The following is a 20,811-nucleotide window of genomic DNA, read 5'->3' as shown; positions in this document are numbered from 1 at the left end:
AGGGGATATAGCGTTCCGTTCGTACGTCAGCGCTCTTGCGACTTCATTTTTGAACGGATTCTGACCAAACTTCATATATGGGTCCAGCATGGGAATACCTCGAACGAGTTCGTGTTACAGGGTGCCAAGGTCAAGGTCACCGTTACTTTTTATAGAAAATATTTGTCAGAACTCTTGCAACTTCATTTCTGAACGGATCCTGACCAAACTTCATATATAAGTCCAGTATGGAAATACCTCGAACGAGTTAGTGTTTCAGGGTGCCAAGGTCAAGGTCAAGGTCAGCGTTACTATTTATAGAAAATCTTTGTCAGCGCTTTTGCGATTTCATTTTTGAACGGATCCTGACCAAACTTCATATATGGGTCCAGCATGGGAATACCTCGAACGAGTTTGTGTTAGAGGGCGCCAAGGTCAAGGCCAATGTCACCGTTACTATTTATAGAAAATCTTTGTCAGCGCTGTAATGCGACTTCATTTTTGAACGGATCCTGCCCAAACTTCATATATGGGTCAAGCATGGCAATACCTCAAACAAGTTAGTGTTTCAGGGCGCCAAGGTCAATGTCAAGGTCACCGTTACTATTTATAGAAAATCTTTGTCGGCGTTGTTGCGACTTTATTTTTAAATGGATCCTGACCATAATTATAACTATCAGGAAAAGAAGTTGCTAGTGCGATGCGTAACCAGATACTGTTGAATGCATAACAATATATACCACATTTATCTGGCAATGAGCCCATCCATGTCTATTGCAGTTCAGTGCAAATGACAACTGATGTTATTTCAATGTCCTGCAATAACCCCCCATCCCACCCCATCCCACCCCACCCCACCCCCAATCTTGCGTCAGAGTTCACGTGTTAGCACGCGAGGGAATTTTGTATCCTTTGCAATGCCTTGTTTCGTAAGGCCTTATCACATATCAAGTTCTTGACTTCAGTCAGATTTTCATTCTCGTTAATTACATCTCTAACAACATTATCTGTATTAGTACAATCTTATTAAAATCTAGATGGTCATTCTCACTACGTTGCATGAACAGTGAGAATGACAATCTAGATTTTAATTAGATTGGTATTACCAGGAATTTAAGATCTCGGAAGTTACTTCCCCTTGTGTGGACCTTCTTGTGGCGGGGGATGCGGTTCGCTCTCTTCCACCCAAGCTATGGAACCAGCAGGACGTGTGGTAATTCCCGCTGTCATTTACATCGTCTGATTTAAGCGTTTGGTGGCCTCCGGGTCTTTATGAGCGGGGACGGCTACAGCAGGGATCTGTATGACCCTCTCTGTGCTAAATGTAGACTTGTTTAGTTGTTGTTAACCTGTTATCGTAAATAAAGTCTGTCGAAATCTTACAATAGTGATGTTTTTCCTGATGTATGATATAATATCAATGTATGTTCTTTACCGTTTTTTAAGGTTTTCTAATTTTGTAAATATGTTGCCGGGAAATTTCGAGTAAAAAATTTGTTTCACTACATATTTAATGTTACAGGAAGTGTTTTATTATACAACCAAACTGTCAGCATGCGAGCCTCATTTTCAATATTATCATTTTACCGGATACAATATAACTAAGTTCCTAAACTTTGCAGTACAAAGTAAAGTGAATCACATCAATGATTTTGTATTTATGTGCGATAAATGACAACAATACCGTGTTAAACAGGCCATTTATCACGTAATGATGCCATTGACATGTATCACCATTTCATGACCGATGTTTTATTAGCATAAATGTAGCTGCAGATGCTGTGCGACAAAGTTTCTCGCTAAAATGATATTTATGTATTCATATGTAAACCTCGACACCATCTGGTTCACCTGTCCAGTAACGCAGCCAGGTATAACATGCAAGGGAAAACAATATATAGAAAGTGAATGAATGACAACCTGATCAACTGGCCTAAATACGTTTATAACAATCAATACTGGCGCAATGGACGTTACCAATTTAATATGTCTTAAATATATAATCTGTTCATAACATCTTTGGTTTGGTTATATTTTAATTGTTTAACGTCCTATCAACAGCTTAGGCCATTTAAGGACTGCCTTCCGTGCGTGCGAAGTGCATGCGTGTATGTTTTTTTTTTTGGAGACTGCAGTATTTTTTTGTCATGTCTCCTTGTGAAAGACCGGAACTTTTACATGAAATATGTAACACTTTCAATAATATATATATATAAAAAATTGTTCGATAATACATGTAAATAATAAAAAAAAAGTTTTTTCAAAAACAGATAAAACACATTTACAAGTGTTCCACATCGACTTACTTCAAAGTATAAAACAAAGTAATATTCAATCGTCATCGCATTGAAACTGTCAAAATAAAATAATGATGTTGATATTGTCCTAAACGAGATTCCAGCATTTCGAAATCCTATAAAACAGATTTTGCAATGAATACGAATACGATATCTTGTTATTCATAAAGGCATATACTAATAGCATAGAAATTTCATGCTTAAAATATCATACTTTGAATAATACCGTGGTGTCGCATTAACTATCACATAAGTTGTGCCTGCTGCCCCCATTGAATTATCGTAAGAGGCGAATTAATTTGGAATCTTATCTTTTCTCTTTTTTCTGAACAGCTTCCATCCTCCTAATGTCTCCGATAATAAGCATTGTTTACATGAACCTTTATTTGACTTGACTGATTGGTTGATACCTTTGTATTATTCAATACATTTATATTGATATTCATTCTATTTTCAATATATTGTCTTTTTATTGTATTTTCCGTTTATATTCATTATATATCCATTTGTAATGTATATTATTTATATTCTATATTTTGCATTTATATTGCAAAAAAGTCATTTGCTTTCAATATTTTGCATTAATATTTTAAAAATTCCCATTTGTGTTTTATATATCACATATCTAATCTATCATCTAAACATCTTGTTATTTTATATCAGTTCGCTTTAAAGTAATTAGATGAAATCAAGATGAGAAATAAGGCATCATTGTAAACGTTGTCCTATATTCTGTTGCTCAATAGTGGTTTCATGTCAAATGTAAATTGTTGTACTCTGTTGCAACTTCATATTCTGATCAAGTCACATTATCGACAAGTTCCACGTTGTGTCTGGCAAGACGCAAAGGCTACATTTAGTATTGTTCAGTGCTTTTGTCAGTTTTCGATGTGTGAATTGATGAGATATAGTAGAGCAACATCAAACAATACCAGTTATGAAAAGACTTTAAGAAAATGACAAGTTACGCATAAGAAGACTACTCGAATGTGAAGAATATATTTTTACTTTGTCACCGCATTCCTGAGCAAAGCCGGGATGGACTGTCATGGCAACGATAGAGCGCGGTTTTTAAGACATTATCAAATGTACCAATTTGTATGTTTAACCTGAAACATTCTTCATAATACAATATGTCTTTGACAAAAAGCTGCAAATTATGAATTTAATTTATTACGATTCGTTGCGTTCATGAAGTGATGTTTGTTCGTTTCTATGCCGACTTTTGACACTAGAAACATTAAAGAGTTCCAATATCGGGACATAAACATTGATATTAATCGTTTTCCCAAAAATGCAACCTTGTATCAAACTGTAAAGTATATAAAACTAACTTTTTGGATAAGAAATTTACTCATTTATGTAGATTTTGCTTTGCGCTTGAATGGTTTTTGTGATAAATAGAACGGTTCCATTATAAAAAAAACGCCGTTGTTTGGCCTTTTCCATATACTAAGTCAACGTTTTTGAAGATAATCGTTAGATTCAATAAGATGCATAGAATTTTTCAAATGAATATTTTTATACCATTTCCATTGTTCAAGATTCTTCGTTGAAAAAAAGGATTTAGATGTTGCATTTTGCAAACATCTACGACGGTGTTCATGTGGCTGCATTTCACAGTCACGTGACCTCACTGAATATGCGAGTATTCCGAAAGAGCCCTCGTTATACAGATGACAATGTGTACTTTCATTTTAGATATTTATTAAGTACGTGCATTATTGTAAACAGGGAGATAAAGACCAGTGAAATTTAGTGTCGTATTTAAAGTGCTTATATAATGCTGGACAACATTAACACAATCTAATTACAAGAGATCCCAGATGGATCTTGGCGCCCACCATTGAATGATCTTCATAGGTTCCATGTCAGATTGATCTTTTCTCTTTTTTTCCTTCCTCTTACTAATCTGTATAAATTGAGAAATATCCCCTCCAGTGCTTTTTAAACAAGGGAAACTTATATATGAAATTTGAGATTTAGCGATAATGGTTGTCTGTCGACAACGTTTTCAGATTGGTTCAAAAATGCAATACGAAGGACCAAGGAGAACCTACATATGAAATTTCAGAAAGATCTTTTTATTACTTTCCGAGAAATATCGATAACAAACTTCAATTGTCAAAATCCAAGATGGCTGCCTGTCGGCCATGTTGTTTTCCGATTGGTTTCAAAATGCAATATGCATAACTAGGCACCAAGGTGAACCTACATATGGAATTTGAGAAAGTTCCCTTCAGTACTTTCGAAGAAATAGCGATAACAAACTTCAGTTGTCAAAATCCAAGATGGCTGCCTGTCGGCCATGTTGTTTTCCGATTGGTCTCAAAATGCAATATGCATAACTAGGCACCAAGGGAAACCTACATATGAAATTTGAGAAAGTTCCCTTTCAGTGCTTTCTCAGAAATAGCGATAACAAACTTCAGTTGTCAAAATCCAAGATGGCTGCCTATCGGCCATGCTGTTTTTCGATTGGTCTCAAAATGCAATATGCATACCTAGGCACCAAGGAGAACCTACATATGAAATTTGAGAAAGATCCCTTCTGTACTTTCTGAGGATTAGCGATAACAAGAATTGTTTACGGACGGACGGAGGGACGGACCACGGACGCAGGGCGATTTGAATAGATGGTCATTCTCACTACGTTACATGAACATCTAACAACATCCCTTCAGGGGTCACGTCAGGGTGACCTTTTGGATTAGCCAATCAAATGACTACTTCCAGAATCTTGGAAGTGAATTTTATATGTCCGAATTAGCATGACCAGGGTGCATAGCTTGTATACTCTGACAATTTGTTTCAAGCCATTTCGTCCCATAAAGCATATTGCTATATGCTGTGCCGAAATGGTTTGCTTCGATGACATCGACAGAATGCCAATTCGCCCTGAAAGTGAAATACACACATCTCAGAGGTCATCAAAACGTCGTCCCTTGTGGGATGGTGTTAGATGTTCATGTAAAGTAGTAATAATGACCATTTAGATTTTACTTAGATTGGAATGGATTTGAACCTACTTTGATCAGAAACATCGTTGGAGAAAGCAAAACAGATTTTGCATTAATGATGACTTTGACCCCCAAGGGACCAAAGGGGTTGGGCCCCACAGGTGGGACGACTGGCTCGCCCGTTGTCATTATAATGTGACCGGGTGGGGTGTGCTGCTGGATGTCTTCGGCAGTATGCTTCAGTGAGGTAGCACTCCCAAAACACACATACGAACTCACCACAAACATGGATATCGCACGCACGGGAGGCCGTCCTTAAATGACCTTAGCTGTTAATAGGACGTTAAACAAAATAAACCAAACCAAACCAAACCCCACAAGGGAAATAATTGTAATTCCTTTAAATCGCTACTAGTCATAAAGTTATCAATTCAAGTTGTTAACTTAGAGAGACTTCATTATTTTTTAAAGGAGTTGGGACCCCAAACTATAACCATATATAGCATTGCTTGAGGTTGACAACAAAACGAATTGAACAACAACATTATTTTGATATTTGGTGAAATCAAACCAGGTGGGCGATACAGGCCCCATTTTATTGCATTGTCTACGATTTAAAGCAAGATACTATATACCTGAAAGAATGCAACTATACCTTGGCCTGTTTGATTCATTGCATGCAAATTCATCTTGTATCTCTAGGGAGTTGACACTTGAGGTAGCACTATAAATCGGGAAAAAATCCGGCCTATCACAAGGAGACGTACATACCACAGCCTCCAAAAGCACACATACGTACTCACCACACGCATGTATATCGCAAACACGAGAGGCCGTCCTTAAATGACCTTAGCTGTTAATAGAACTTTAAACAAACAAAAACCAAACCAAACACTTTAAACACGGAAAACTACCTGTCCGAAGCTTAGACCTTAGGCGTAGAATGTTCAACACAGGAAATCAGTGGTACCCACTTTGATAACCGAAACGCAATTCTTTACTGTCCCGTATCTCTTATTTTCTTTCATTATTTACGTTTGCCCGCATGCAAAGGAAGATGTCGCTACATATCATATTGACAAATTTGTTTGATAAAGTCCGGATCTATAAATATAAATCAGCCAAATTTGTTCAATGATAAATGGAACTTGGAAATCATCGATTGAGTTGGCAGATAATTAGTTTTTTTTCCTTCTTTTTAATTGATCTTCACAGTGAGTTTAGATATATATATATATATATGACACACACGGCACAAATGTGCAACGAATATATTCAATTTGACTGCCAACAAATGGTAAAACTCAAATATGACAGATGTTGCTTGTTTTTAACAGTATCGATTGTTTCATATCATATATTGGGTATATTTGCCATATATACGCGCACGGTACAACTTGATCATCAGTCCACTTGTTTGATGTCCGTGGAAAATCATGTTTGAAAGAATCGTAATTTCTTATCTCATGCAAAGTTGAATTCTGTATCGTGATATTCCATTCGCACATTTATGTAAGAAGCCATGTCTGAGTATACGGAATGCCATCTTGCCGTCAAAACCGCACGATTTGTGGGTCCTCATCCCTGTGATACACTTAAGCAAATTGCAAATACGCTTAACTGTGACATTACAGACGGAAAATTCGCTCAACATATGGACGAACATGATCCCCTTAAAGATCTACGACAGGAATTCTTTTATCCCAAAATGAAGGATGTACTTGGAGGTAAGAATGTTTAAACTACTTTGATTTGGGACAGTGTAATACAATGTAATAAACATATACGATCAATATATATGTAATCATACATAATGTAAAAGAGTTTTTTTTCTCTCACTTAAATAAAAGGTTGTGATCTATTGAAAAAATGGAAGTTTCTAAATAAATTTTATGTTCGATCGTCTACATCAGATGTTTTAGGTAAAAACAAATAAGCAATTGCCCATTACAATAAACATTGCGGTATAAATTGTGCTCTAATTTTGGTAAATTGTCAGTTAAAAAGATGTCTACACAATTCGTAAGAAATGGATGATAGAGAAAAAATGGTCTTTAAAAATCAGGGCTTATTTTCATTTGGTAATGAGTCTCAATACCAGAGACTTCATTCCTCTAAGACCCTCATAGGTTTGTCCACATTGTAGCTGACTTGAGTATAGTGGACCCAGAGGAGGACTGTGTCTACTTCTGTGGGAACTCACTAGGTCTGTGTCCCAAAAATACTAAAAAATACATAGACGTTGAACTGGACAAGTGGGCTAAAATGTAAGACTTTTTTTTTAATAGTCAATGATAAAAAATATTATCTACTCGATGACTTTATGAATAAATGCCTCTCTCTTTCTGTGTGAATGATTTACCATTTCTTTATGTATGAAAATCTTACAAGTTTATCTACGCTCTCAAAATTGTTAAAATACAATATTTATTATTTCAACTTCTGCCTTCTTTACAACCTATAAATAGCTTGTTCTTGTTTGTCGAGATTTACATGTCTTTGTTGGTCTTTTGAAATTTCGGAAAAAGTATATAAATAAGTAAATCGCGAAAATGGCATTCAATTGTTAAGTTTAATACATCCAAGGTGTATATATGACACACAGATTTGAACTGTTTGTTTTTCCTGCTACATTTCCATAATTTAGTGGTGTCCAAGGTTATTTCCAGGGAGAAGGCATGCCTTGGTCAAAATGTCATGAGAAGTTGGATGTCGATATGGCTAAACTTGTCGGTGGGTATTCTCTTTAGCTATATGACTCTTACTTCTAACTCTAACTATTCAATCATGTTTGCGAGGTATTATGGCTTGACACAAAAATATTAATTTCAAGCGGATATTCAGATTAACAGCAGAGTTAAAGATAGTGATAAAATGAACAAAAATACCGATAAAACACCAGAATGTCATTAAACAATATTTTCAAAGTCTCCTTTCCGTTCCTTATCGTTCAATAATCGATCATCGATTATTTGAGAAAAAAGTGACGATCCATTTTACTTGACACATGGATGCAGTCTAGAACTGTTAGGAATGTGGTTGTCCTTTCAAATGGAAACGGAAATTTATCGTTAGGGTATATATATTTGTAGTACTGTAAACATGAAATCATACTGTAATCACAATATAAATGCATTGACGTTTTGTGATTGTTAAATTAAACATTGTTAATTTAACCATTGTGTTGTGACCCTATATAGAAACTTGATATATGCCGTACTAATTCTGGAAAAATCCCAGATGATAAACGCATGCTCCTACTGAAAATGAGTGACTGAGCGTACATGAGGGAAATGAAATTACATATATGTTTGTTATTAAAATAAGCTGTAATAGCTCGATAATGGCTTGTTCAATAATATGGTAAATATATCCCAGACTAATAAAGCATACATTACTTTGTGTGTAGGAGGTAGACCGGGTGAGGTGGCCATTATGAATGGACTGACTGTGAACCTACACCTCTTACTGGTAAGTACACGTATATAATTATATCGACAGTCTGATGCATTACTTAATATTCTAAATATATGAAAATACAAGAGTGTATGAACTTACATATTTATAAGCAATGCTATCTCACCATACATAGAAATATACAATGCAATATATAAAACAATCTATCATCAACTTGAAATACAAAGGTTTTCTACATTTTTAACCAAACCAATTTTTGAGGAAATGACTCGCTCTAGATAATAATGTTTTGTTACAAATTTCAAACGTACCATCCCTTTAAGTTTAACTTGTAAAGTAATAAGTTAAGATGTATTTGTGTCTAAACTCTGTCACTAAAGCATTATTACATTGAAATAAATAGTTGTATTCATCACCAATACCGGTATGTCATAATAAGCAATCACGATTATTACGTGGTATACAAATCCATCTAACAGTTTCAGCAGGTAACTTTAAATTGTCATTCTAAATTTGCTGATAATAATGCGCTCTTGGAAATTAAGGTTAATTAGCTAAGACGCAATCATAAATAGTTTAGACAGATAACCGTTGAGCTCCATAGGCCTCTTGTTTTTTTAGGGGTTGTTTTTTTCTCCTTTTTTTAGATTTCATTTTACCGCCCAACACCGAAGCGACACAAGATAATGTGTGAGAGTAAAGCATTTCCGTCTGATCAGGTAGGTCGATACTTTGTCAATGGGATTTGTCCTTTTTTCTTAGATTACTTTATATTCACGCTCATGACAAAGTATTACTAAATGCATGATTTTCTCGTTACAGTATACATTCCAAAGTCAGATAAACCTGCACGGATATGATATGGAGACCAGTTTACTTCTCGTGGAACCACGGGAGGTAAGAATAGCGGCGATGGTGATTTTATTTTTTAAGAATATTGGAATAACTCTTCCCTCCGCACTTAACATGTGTTAACATGTGATATCCATCTCTTTTGGTTATTTCAAGCAATGAGAAAAAAATGCTTAAAGCTCGGTCTAACCTACGAGGTCTTGACCTCAGATTGATATACCTCTGTTACGTCCATTGAACTGTATTACTCACTCAAGCACCTGATTACGCATCGTGGTATGTTTCACCAATTGATGCTATGTTTGGTAGCAATTTTCACTCGTTGAAAAGTATTAATTGTATATTGCAATGGCGGCTGTTTCTTCTGCCTTGCATATCAATTCGGATAGAAAGTTCACCGTTTGCTTCCAGGGAGAGATCCTCTTGAGGACGGAAGACATCCTGGCTAAGATAGAGGAGGAAGGAGAGTCTATCGCTCTGATATGTTTTAGTGGCGTGCAATTTTACACTGGGCAATTGTTGGATATACCGACAATAACACGGGCTGGTCATTCAAAGGTATTCAATACCAATACAAAATCAAATTATATTTATATATATTTATCTCATAATCGGCCTGTTATACAGTGAAATTACCTTGTAACATTTTTGGCGATTTCCATTAGCTGTGCCAGTCAGAATTTGTTTATAACGATATGATATAGACGTTGACGTTACAAAAATGTCGCAATAAAATGGCTACCTAGATATTTTCTCCGCATTTTTTCTTTCAAACTGACATTTGGCATCATAACTTACGATACTTTTAAAAATCGTCTCAAAGTTTTATCTTCTGTTCGCCAATGCTCAATTGTTTTTAAATTGCATAAAAACTTTATATAAAACGAAAGTTCATCTAATATGACATCTTAGATAATATCAACTTAGACTATCTATATGGTAAATATATCGGTATATACGAAGTCTTTCATTTTCAGGGATGTTACGTAGGGTTCGATATGGCCCACGCTGCTGGAAATGTACCTTTATACCTACATGATTGGGACGTCGATTTTGCATGTTGGTGTACCTACAAGGTGAGTCGGAGGATATGAAAAAATAACGAAGTTATGAATCTTTTATTATTTTAGTCAAAAATTATTAATCTACGTGGATATACTGTTTTTATCTTATAGTTTAAGTCTAGATATAATGAAATGTGATATACATTGAAAAGAAAAACCAACAGCCTGAGAAAATTACAACTTTAAAATTCCATAACATTATTATTAAAAAGAATTATCGGAAGTAAATTTAATGTAAGTCAATTGAGAAAAACGATTAAAGCATCGAACAAAACAAATGCAATTGATAATGATAAATGTCAATGTGTCACTCTCCAGCTTTCGCTCGTCCATCGATATAGATCCTGAATTGTTCAGATTAAACTATGGTATGTATAGTGACATCCACCAACGGGACAGAGAGAAGCCCGTCAATCGCCCAGACGTAGATGAAAGTAATTTTCAGAGCCTGATAATGTCATTAAAAAAAATAAATTTACAATTAAACTAACGAGTTCGATCCCTAGCGGAGGCAGTGATTTAAATTCGATTAATCATGCGCTCTGTTACATAAATAAAGTTCAACTTAACCTACATTTCACACAATAAAAATGTGTTTATTTCCATTGCTTCATTGATACACCAAAATAACTTGTTTATATGTTTTAGTACATAAATGCTAGCGCTGGCTGTTTGGCTTGCATTTTCCTTCATGAAAAGCATAAGCACAACAACTTTCCAAAACTGCTGGGATGGTGGGGACAAAGATTTGAAACGAGATTCAATCTGAACAATGGTATGTACCTGGACAGTGCTGAACACACGTAATTATACAATTGGCTGTAAAATGTCCACTTAAAAGTTTAACAGCAATTAGCAAGCATCAGGTAAGGAATAGTTGTTATTGATGAACATTGACTCTCTGTCTTGGAATGGGAGAACATGTTTTGCTATACATGTGTAATGCAATTGGTGTAATTCATGTCAATATTATCAGTACATTATAATTACCCAATTTATGTACCATGTAAAGCGTTTCAGTGATCATAAATACAGAGTCAGTTGCATAATATGGCGTGGTCCGATTTATGAAAACGACACTTCCAAGCTACTTTGTATTTGATGGTTGCTTGTTGAGGCAACTCCTTGAATACATAATAAAATATGCTATAAAACAATAGGTCACTGGTACAATACCGAGATGTGCATATCGCTGAATTATCGTTGCCATTTTATTGTTTATGTGGTGAAGCCATTTTTTTTTAATTTCACGTTGACATTCTCTTCTGAAGTATAAATCACAAAAAAACATATTAAAAGATAATGAAATGTCTGTATCATTGCATAATGTTGCCTTTTAGGAAAGCCTGGATTAACTTATATGTGAACTTACATTAGTCACGAAATGCTTTCAATAACTAAATATGGCACTCGGTTTGAAAATCATCTTGATAACTTAGCACAGGGAGATGGTATAATAAGATGATTTATACATATTGTGTGTATGAACCAGATCTAGATCTGTGTCCTGGAGCGTACGGTTACAGAATCAGCAATCCTGCAAGTCTTCTGTGTCCACCAATCAAAGCCAGCCTCGAGGTAAAATATTTATCTCTTTTTCACAGAACCTCGCCCATGACCAAATATTTAGCCTCGATATATATTTTTTTTTTCTAATATAAAGAGACCTGTTTTGGAAAAACACAACTATATTGTAAACAATGGCTAATGTAAATCTTTAGTTCAGCAATTTTACAGTTGAGTGTAGACTAAATGTTACACAAAGTGCACTCCGAGTGCACTCCGTTTGGACTCCAGGTAAACTTGGAGTGCACTCGGAGTGCATTCAAGTTTATCTGGAGTCCTATCAGGCCCCAATCCTACCTGGGTCCACATGTATCACATGTACCTGTAACCAAGTACATGTACTTACATAATGTTTATAGATAGATGTATACTTGTAACAACAAGATATGAGTTTCTGTTTTATCTCCGTATATATCATCTTATTATTTTGTTGGTTCATTTTTAGTTGGTTACCTAACAATATCTAATATAATAGATTTTTTCTATTAGTAAGCTCTATATAAAATGAATAGATCTGGCACTTCGTTGAAAAATGTATGATAGCATTCCTTTGATTTGAAGAGTTTTAACAAGCAACGTAAATTAATAGAAATTTGAAATAAACAAAATATTTGGCAAGTTGTTTGTGGTCTCTCAAAATGTAGAGTTGGATTGTGTACTGGAAATACTGTTTTTAATATTTCAAATACTTTTCTTCCAACAGTTTAAATTGATCTTAACATACAATACTAAAGAATTTTGTTTTATCACCTTGATAGCATATTCCGGATCCAATGTCTTATATCGAACTTATTTCTATTTGGTAAACCAACTTAGTTTTGTTATACCTGCCTCATTAAATAGTTCTTTTAACAGTTATATAAAATACAACTTAGTTTTGTTATACCTGCCTCATACCTGGTCACAAATGAAGTTCTTTTAACAGTTATATAAGATACCCCCCCCCCTGCCCCCAAACTTCCAGGTCAATATTTACCTGTATATCAAGCGTGATTACAGGGATGTGGAGAAAAGACAGTCTGACCCCAATAATGACCCCTTCCTCCAAGTTTACCTCATAAGGTGTGAAGATCTGGACAGGTGTACACATGGTCAACTAACTAGATAAAGACCCCCTTAATTGTCAGATGGAAACTGGTCATCACACCTTACATTTACATAGCCAGAGTTTCCTCTGGCCCTGACACTATGTCTGGTATGGTGTCAGGGCTAGATGAACTCAGGCTGACCTATACCAAGGTCATACAGAATATAGGTACAGACTTGTGACTGTCGATATCTGACACTTTTGAAATGATATGATTGTGCATTGTTATTACAGTATTATAAAAAGTTTTAAGTCATTATTATAAAAAAAAATATTTGAAAAAAAAATTCAAACTGGTACTATTACTTTATGTCTTTGATATTATAATGGAAGTATGTATAGTGTATTAGAAGTCAATGTGTAAATCAATATATATTAATATAATTTTCATGTTTGAATTAAGTAAAAAAAACATTTCATACACCAACTGCAGCTGGCCATATGTCATTTGTGTTTAAAGTTTGAACATTTAAATTTATGATTTTATAATTGGCTTGAACAGCCATTGTACATTCATGACCTGTATCTGTTACATAAAATGTATGAGTGACACATATCATGATATATATTAACTGAATGGGAAAAGAAAACGATGTATTTCCAACAGGTCAGTTTTACAGGTAAATGGTACATAGGTTGCCGTGTCCAACTGCACTGAGGCAAATTGTACCTCAGGCTCTATAAACTTATTTCCTGGACGAGAACAATGTGTACTAATTACGGGTATAAGGTTATAGGTTAGTTTTGGGAAATGGTGAATTTACATTTATTATACCATTTGGAATTACACTGATTTTTTTTTTTACTCTAATCTCTTTCTTTACAATTGATTTTTTAAAGGAATGTCTTTATGTTTTTGAATATAACAAGATAAGAACTGCATCATTTCTTAATTTGATTTGCATTGATTTTTTCTGAACTTATATCATTCAACATTGTACCTCTACATACCGGACACCTGCATAAACCGGCCAATACGTTTGGTCTCAATGACTTCCGGTTTAGACAGGTTACAATGTAATAAGAAACAGCTTATTTTTACTTTCTAATTTCAGTATAGAATGACTTCATTTCAATAGAGTTGGTCTTCTTAAACCTGTTAACCAATTTGTTAATGGTTGTACAGCTTATCTTTACATTTCCAACTTAATTACACTGGTATTTCGTTTATACATGTAATTTTGGTCTAATTAAGGCCTCTCAGATGGAGAGCTACAATCCTTTCCTTCAAGTCAGGCGATAATCTTCCTGTTCTGTTAATTGGCCCGAGGTTATAACACACCCTGCTTTGCACAGCTTCATCATTTGAAGCCATACAGTGACACAATTGACATAAGTATTTCTGTGAACCCAGGAGAGTACCTGAAGCTGGCTCCTAAAACTCACCTGGCACAGGTGTCAGGTGTGTCAGGCCAGAGTCAGTCATGCATAACCAATAATAATAGCAAATAAACAGATACTGTCATTCATTATGGGTAGTCCGGAACTACATACTTGTGTGTACATTATGTCAGAACATTAATTTAACCCGGTAATGCTCATAAATATGTACAGTTGTAAATGTATATTTTTCTAATGATACTTTTCAATATATATAACCTATATAAACTAAAATGATTATGTTAATTTATAATAACTTGCCTGAACTGAGTACATGTATGTAGAGAATGTCTTATCAAAAAACACCTAATTCATTAAATACTGTAAACTTTCAATATTTTGAATAATCAATAACATAATATAGATACATTATCTAAACTTCCTTTACAGTCATGATATATGTACAGTAATAAATATTCTAATTGAAATAATTTTCAATTCCTTAATAGAATGAAATACAATTTACTTGCATCTTAATAAAATATGAAATTATAAGCAACTAACTTTCATAGAAACTTGATTATAGCATAAATTGTATAACTGTCTTTTATGGATCTTAATAAATATAAATTTAACATGAAGGCATTATTACCATGTATTAACAATAAAATACTCCTAGTAGACTAAACAAATGTTTATAGTAATAATAACAGAACAAAAGTAATTTGCAAAACTCTATTTATTCATATGTAAATTATCTTAAAAGCATCAAAGTGGGAATACATGTAAATATGATACAGTCTGATTATGGAACTGGGGAAGACATGGTGTCTTAGGACTCCAGGTAGACTCGGAGTCCACTTGGAGTGCAATCCAAGTTTACCTGGAGTCCAAACGGAGTGCACTCCAAGTCCAAATGGAGTGCACTTGGGTGTAACCTTTAATCTACACTCAACTGTAGCTCACCTGGTCCTAAAAATTATGCACCAGTTACCCTTCATATCTAGTATCATTCGGTTTTGTATATCGGTAGGCAAGGCAAATTGTTTAATATCACACTTGTTTTGCAGTCTATTTATATGCTAAAGAAATAACAGTAATTGATCAATATTTTGGATCCTTTAATAGAGGAAATCAATACCTAATAAATAGTTAGCTTGGTCCCCAGGAACCGGATACGTCGTAACCTTTATTAAAAATATATAAACATATGTATTAAAAATCTGGATGAAAGGATTGCGAACCTTGGGATATTAATGATATTGCACACTTTGAAGAAAAGTTTAAATTATTTAAAATATACTTTTGAAGGAAGGACACCTAGGGTATTTATTTGGTTGGTTACATTCTCAATGAAAACGAATCAATTCAGCTTAAACAATGGGTCAAATACCCTTGAGCCGAATCGGCGGTCGGGGCCAGTTCGGGGAATTTAGCTAGGTTTTGATTAATTCAGCTAGTTTTTAGGTCATCTGACCCGAATGGTCAGGATGACCTATAGTCATCATGTTTCGTCCGTCGTCGTGCGCCGTGCGTAAACTTTTCACATTACAAACTTCTTCTAAAGTTCCACCAGTGGGATTGAGCTGAAACTTACCTGAAATGATACTGGGATGGTCCTGACCAAGTGTTGTTATTTTTTGGGTCGGTCAGAAATCCAAGATGGCCGCCATGGCAACCATCTTGAAAAACACATTTTAAACTTCTCCAGTTCCACTGGTGCCATTGAGCTGGAAATTGGTGAGGATGTTAAAGGAGGAGAGCCAACAAAGTGTTGTTATTTTTCGGCCTCGTAAAAACTTTGACATGGCAGCCACGGCGGCCATTTTGTAACATGATTGTGCAATCATGGTTCTTCCTTAACAACACCTATTTAAAACTTCTTCACAAATTCCAACTGTGGGATTCAACTCTAACTTACCAGAAATGATCCTGAGATAGTCTTGATCAAGTGTTGTTGATATTTGTTGGGTTGATCCAAATTCCAAGATGGCCACAATGGCCCACAGTGCCACGATACCAGCTACAGAGAATGGATACTACAATAGTATAAGGGTCTTTAATTTAGAGTCAGATGACCGTTAAGGCCCCTGGGCCTTTGACCGAACAAAGTATCAATTGAATTATTGTGATCGCCTTTTGTCCGACGTCCACTCGCAACCGCAAACAATTTAGATTTTCAACACGTAAAACACCATTGAACCAATCTCAATGACATGTTGTAGAAATCGTTTATAGTCAACAGACAAACCTATTTGTGAATTAAATGATCCCCAACTCTCATGGGGACTGAGGGGCGGGGCCAAAAATGGTCAAATTGAGTGAAATTTCAAAAAATCTTCTCGGGTCCAAAATAAGGTAGAGACAAATACTCTTCATGTATAATCAAATGGGCATTGTCATTTCAATTCCATGTACTATGTCAAATATGCGATAATTAAGACAATTTCAATTCCTCAGATATTCAACAAAACATCTATGGAGGAATTACGAGCCAAATCTAAGTTATTGACAGCGTACATGGAATACTGCATAATTAAAAAGTATGGACGAACCGATGGGATGGCAAGTGGCCACATGGAAAAAACAGACGCAAACTCACAACAAATCAATGTACACATCTTAACTCCGTCTGACCCAGAACATAGAGGGGCCCAATTGTCACTTTCCTTCTCTGTCGAGATATCTCACGTCTTCGAGGAGCTTGAGAAAAGGGGAGTAATTGTAAGTACCTGAAACTGAACCATTGACCTAGAAGATAGATATTTCTCTCTAAAAAAATTTAAATTATTTAAATCGAGGACCTTGACCTTCTCTCGAGGTCAAATTGTAAAATATAATTTTCTTTTCAAATGGCTCCTTTTCAATGAGCAAAATGCCCTGGACTTGACACTTTGTATTAATGCTGATTATGAAGGGTTACCAAAGTTACTCAAATGAATGAGTTCATACAGTATCACCTTTGACTAGAACTTGTTCTTGTACTGGTATATGGATATTGTCTCAGCTATCCCCTATACCCTCCGGAATATCACAATGATAATGTATGCATGCTTTTCCCTATTACAGTGTGACGAGAAAAAACCGTCGGTGATCCGTGTGTCCCCCGCCCCTCTGTACTGCTCGTTCAATGACGTCCATCGCTTTATGGGGTACCTTGACCAAGCACTAGAGAGTGCTACAGTTACAGCTGCTTAAGACAAGACCTGAATCTTCAAAATGTAAATGATCTATTTCATGGTATTTATCTTATCTTCCCTGAATAAGGCGATTTGATTTTATCTAAACAATTAAGAAACTCTACCTCCGATTAGCTTTTATGTACCAATAAGATCAGCTCTCCTATCAAAACATGATAAAATTGACACTTTTTGACATTTCACAGAATATGTGATGACACAAACCTTTAAACTGCTTTTAATATTCTAAATACGACTTTACAATCTTTGCAAAGCACTCATATGTATACAAGTATTTTAAATAAAATGACACATGTTGCCCTGTACACATTTAGAAAATCGCTAAATGTACAATCTTCGTAATACAAACTTATAATGTATATCGTATCATTAAACTTATGGTGTACAAGTATAAAGAAACGATTTCAGGTGATGTTAATTAATAGACATATTGCTTACATGTCTTTGTCATCTCTCTGTAAATATGTTGTCCATCCGAATATATGTAATCCCGCCAACTGACCACTTGACCACGCATTTAAGAAAACGACCACAACCAATAGGCTAGACATAACACTGCATAGGATACAAACACCAAAAATTTCAAAATACCTATGACTACAGAATACAGAATCACACCACGGAACACTATACGGACGCGATTACTGCGTATGTGCGGACACAGCGGGACAACGACGACACGACACAAAATTAAATACATACAAAATAATTAACATATTAATAAAGAAAACTCATTAAAGCAATCCCTACTACAAACTACATTTGTTTCACAATTCAATGTCTTCTTACACATTGCGTGTCTTTACCCAACTCTTTACCCAATATCTCCGATGTCTTGAGCAAAAACATCCCGTACATCAAAGAGGTCATATGCCTTGAAGCAATACATCCCAAATCTGTATTCAACACACCCCATAGCTGTATTCAACAATCCAATATTTGTATTCAAGATATCCCATATCTATATTTAACACGTCCAGCACCTGTTTGGAAGCAACACATCCCATATCTGTATTCCAACACATCTCGTATGTATTTTACACGTCGAGTACATGTATTCAACACGTCGAGTTCTTGTATTCAACATATTCCATGTTTTTATCCAACGAATCTAAAGTTTATATCCAACATATCCGATGGTTCTTTATAATGCATCAAAAGTGTATATCCATCACGTGTATTTTTTTATCATCCGCGTCCTATGCCTTAACATTTCTTTTGTCTTAATCTATCTGTATTAAACAGAACCGGTGTCTTTACCCAACAAATCACGTGTATATCTAACAAAAATCACTTAACTGTCTCTCGCACTCCCTTATTTATATCCAACACGTCGAATGTCTTGGTTCAATAAATTCCGTGTCTTTATTTGACAGGTCATTGATCATTCATACCACGTCTCTTTACCAAAAGGGCCACGGTGGTCGAGTGGTTAAGGTGTCCCGACACGTTTTTACTAGCCCTCCACCTCTGGGTTGCGATTTACAAACCTACGTGGGGCAGTTGCCAGGTACTGACCGTAGGCCGGTGGTTTTTCTCCGGGTACTTCCGCTTGCCTCCGACTCCGAACCTTGCACGTCCTTAAATGACCATACGCACTCATCACACGCATGCATGTCGCACGCACGGGAGGTCGTCCTTAAATGACCTTAGCTGTTAATAGGACGTTAAACAAAATAAACCAAACCAAACCAAACCCTGGCTGTTAATAGGACGTTAAACAAAATAAACTAAACTAAACTCTTTGTCAAACACATCCTGCTTCTTTATCCCATATTTACCAAACGACCATAAGTGATGATTATTAATTTTGTCATTTCAAGTTTCCCATATGTTCTCAGCTGTTTATGATGATCGGTTTTAAAACTAATCGGATATAGAATTGGTCAATATGCAAACATGATGCATTCATTGTAAATAATTATCGTGATTCGCTACCCTAAAGTATATCTAATTAAAATCAAAATATTTCAAAATTTGTTTTTCGTTTCTTTTTTTTTTTGAATTTGTTATTGATAACAAGATAGTTTAGAAGATTTGCAGTACCGACTCTTTCAAACGTACGTAAGACTTTATGTGAGTTTTGATGACGACCTGAAGCCGTAAGGCTTGGTCGGACCATCTAATTTAGTCATGATGTATCCGAGGTCAGCTGTTGTTTTGTCGCTACGGCCATTAATATATAAAAAAAAAATATTTAAAACATAAGAACCACACACACAAACACACATCAATTCCAATAGGTATGGTTTGCAACTATCATCATAATCATAATATTATCTTCACCATCATCATCATAACCTAATTCTTTCAACATCATAATATCATCATCCTCATTGTCATCTTCATCGTCATCGTCATCATAATCATAACGGCCAATGATACAAATACTTGTTTAATAAGAATGTGCTATACAATATTTGGTGGGTTGTAATGTATGATGTTCTAAAAAGAGTTTGGTTTAAAGTCTGAATATTCTATTTGTATGCCTCCTGAATGGATACACTGGGACAAGGATTTCAAAATTGAGTGGGTAAATAGTATTTTAAATGTCATTATCAAGAAATGCCGTTTAAAGATGCTTATCTTACGGAGGAAGTATGACTTCCATTTAAGATCTGATTACAAAGAACACAATAGTGTCACCAGTGTTTCGGACGAGAGCTAAGAGTATCTTTATTGCATGGATACATGATTTTGTAAAAAGTCTTAAACAAGACGAGTTAGCAAGCATTGACATAAAATACACGGGATTGCGATTAAGTCAGTAGATTGGCTGCCCTTCAGAAATAGAGAATACATGGTCAGTGTCTTAAAATTATGCTGTATTTTGGCAAGGGTAAAGAAAGACAAAAGCAAAAAAGGCTCGCCACTTTTGTCTTTCTTTTACTTGACAAAATACAGCTTATATTCTAAGACACTGACCATGTATTCTATTTAACCTGTAGCACCCATCGACAATAAACATTTAATTCAAAGATAAAATTTTCCTGAAATGTTTGCCTGAACAATGTTGCTGTCTAACGCTCCCAGCTGTCTTACCGGATTAACGTTTACATTTTAGGATTA

The 20,811-nt window shown here is 35.2% G+C and overlaps 1 protein-coding gene across 1 annotated transcript; it reads left to right on the top strand.

Annotated features, from left to right (window-relative positions):
* The first annotated feature begins 6,758 nt into the window (after positions 1-6,758).
* LOC117340677 (kynureninase-like) lies at positions 6,759-17,772 on the top strand. The gene is made up of 12 exons (XM_033902441.1): positions 6,759-6,963; positions 7,383-7,503; positions 7,884-7,969; positions 8,646-8,707; positions 9,301-9,372; positions 9,476-9,550; positions 9,917-10,063; positions 10,483-10,581; positions 11,218-11,344; positions 12,062-12,147; positions 17,003-17,266; positions 17,612-17,772. The coding sequence occupies exons 1-12, from the start codon at positions 6,759-6,761 to the stop codon at positions 17,738-17,740; spliced, it is 1,473 nt and encodes a 490-aa protein (XP_033758332.1). The 3' UTR covers positions 17,741-17,772.
* Positions 17,773-20,811: the final 3,039 nt, after the last annotated feature.

The sequence above is a fragment of the Pecten maximus genome, chromosome 13 (genome assembly GCF_902652985.1).
Source record: "Pecten maximus chromosome 13, xPecMax1.1, whole genome shotgun sequence".
Taxonomy (NCBI): Eukaryota; Metazoa; Mollusca; class Bivalvia; order Pectinida; family Pectinidae; genus Pecten; species Pecten maximus.
Note: the sequence above shows the minus strand (reverse complement) of the source record. Positions and strands in the feature narration are given on the sequence as shown.

Bases quoted from the DNA above. Each gene is read 5' to 3' on its own strand.
- LOC117340677 (XM_033902441.1), top strand. From the start codon at position 6,759: ATGTCTGAGTATACGGAATGCCATCTTGCCGTCAAAACCGCACGATTT. The intron at 8,708-9,300 runs GTAAGTACACGT...TCCTTTTTTTAG, and splicing joins TGAACCTACACCTCTTACTG to ATTTCATTTTACCGCCCAAC. The intron at 9,373-9,475 runs GTAGGTCGATAC...TTCTCGTTACAG, and splicing joins AAGCATTTCCGTCTGATCAG to TATACATTCCAAAGTCAGAT.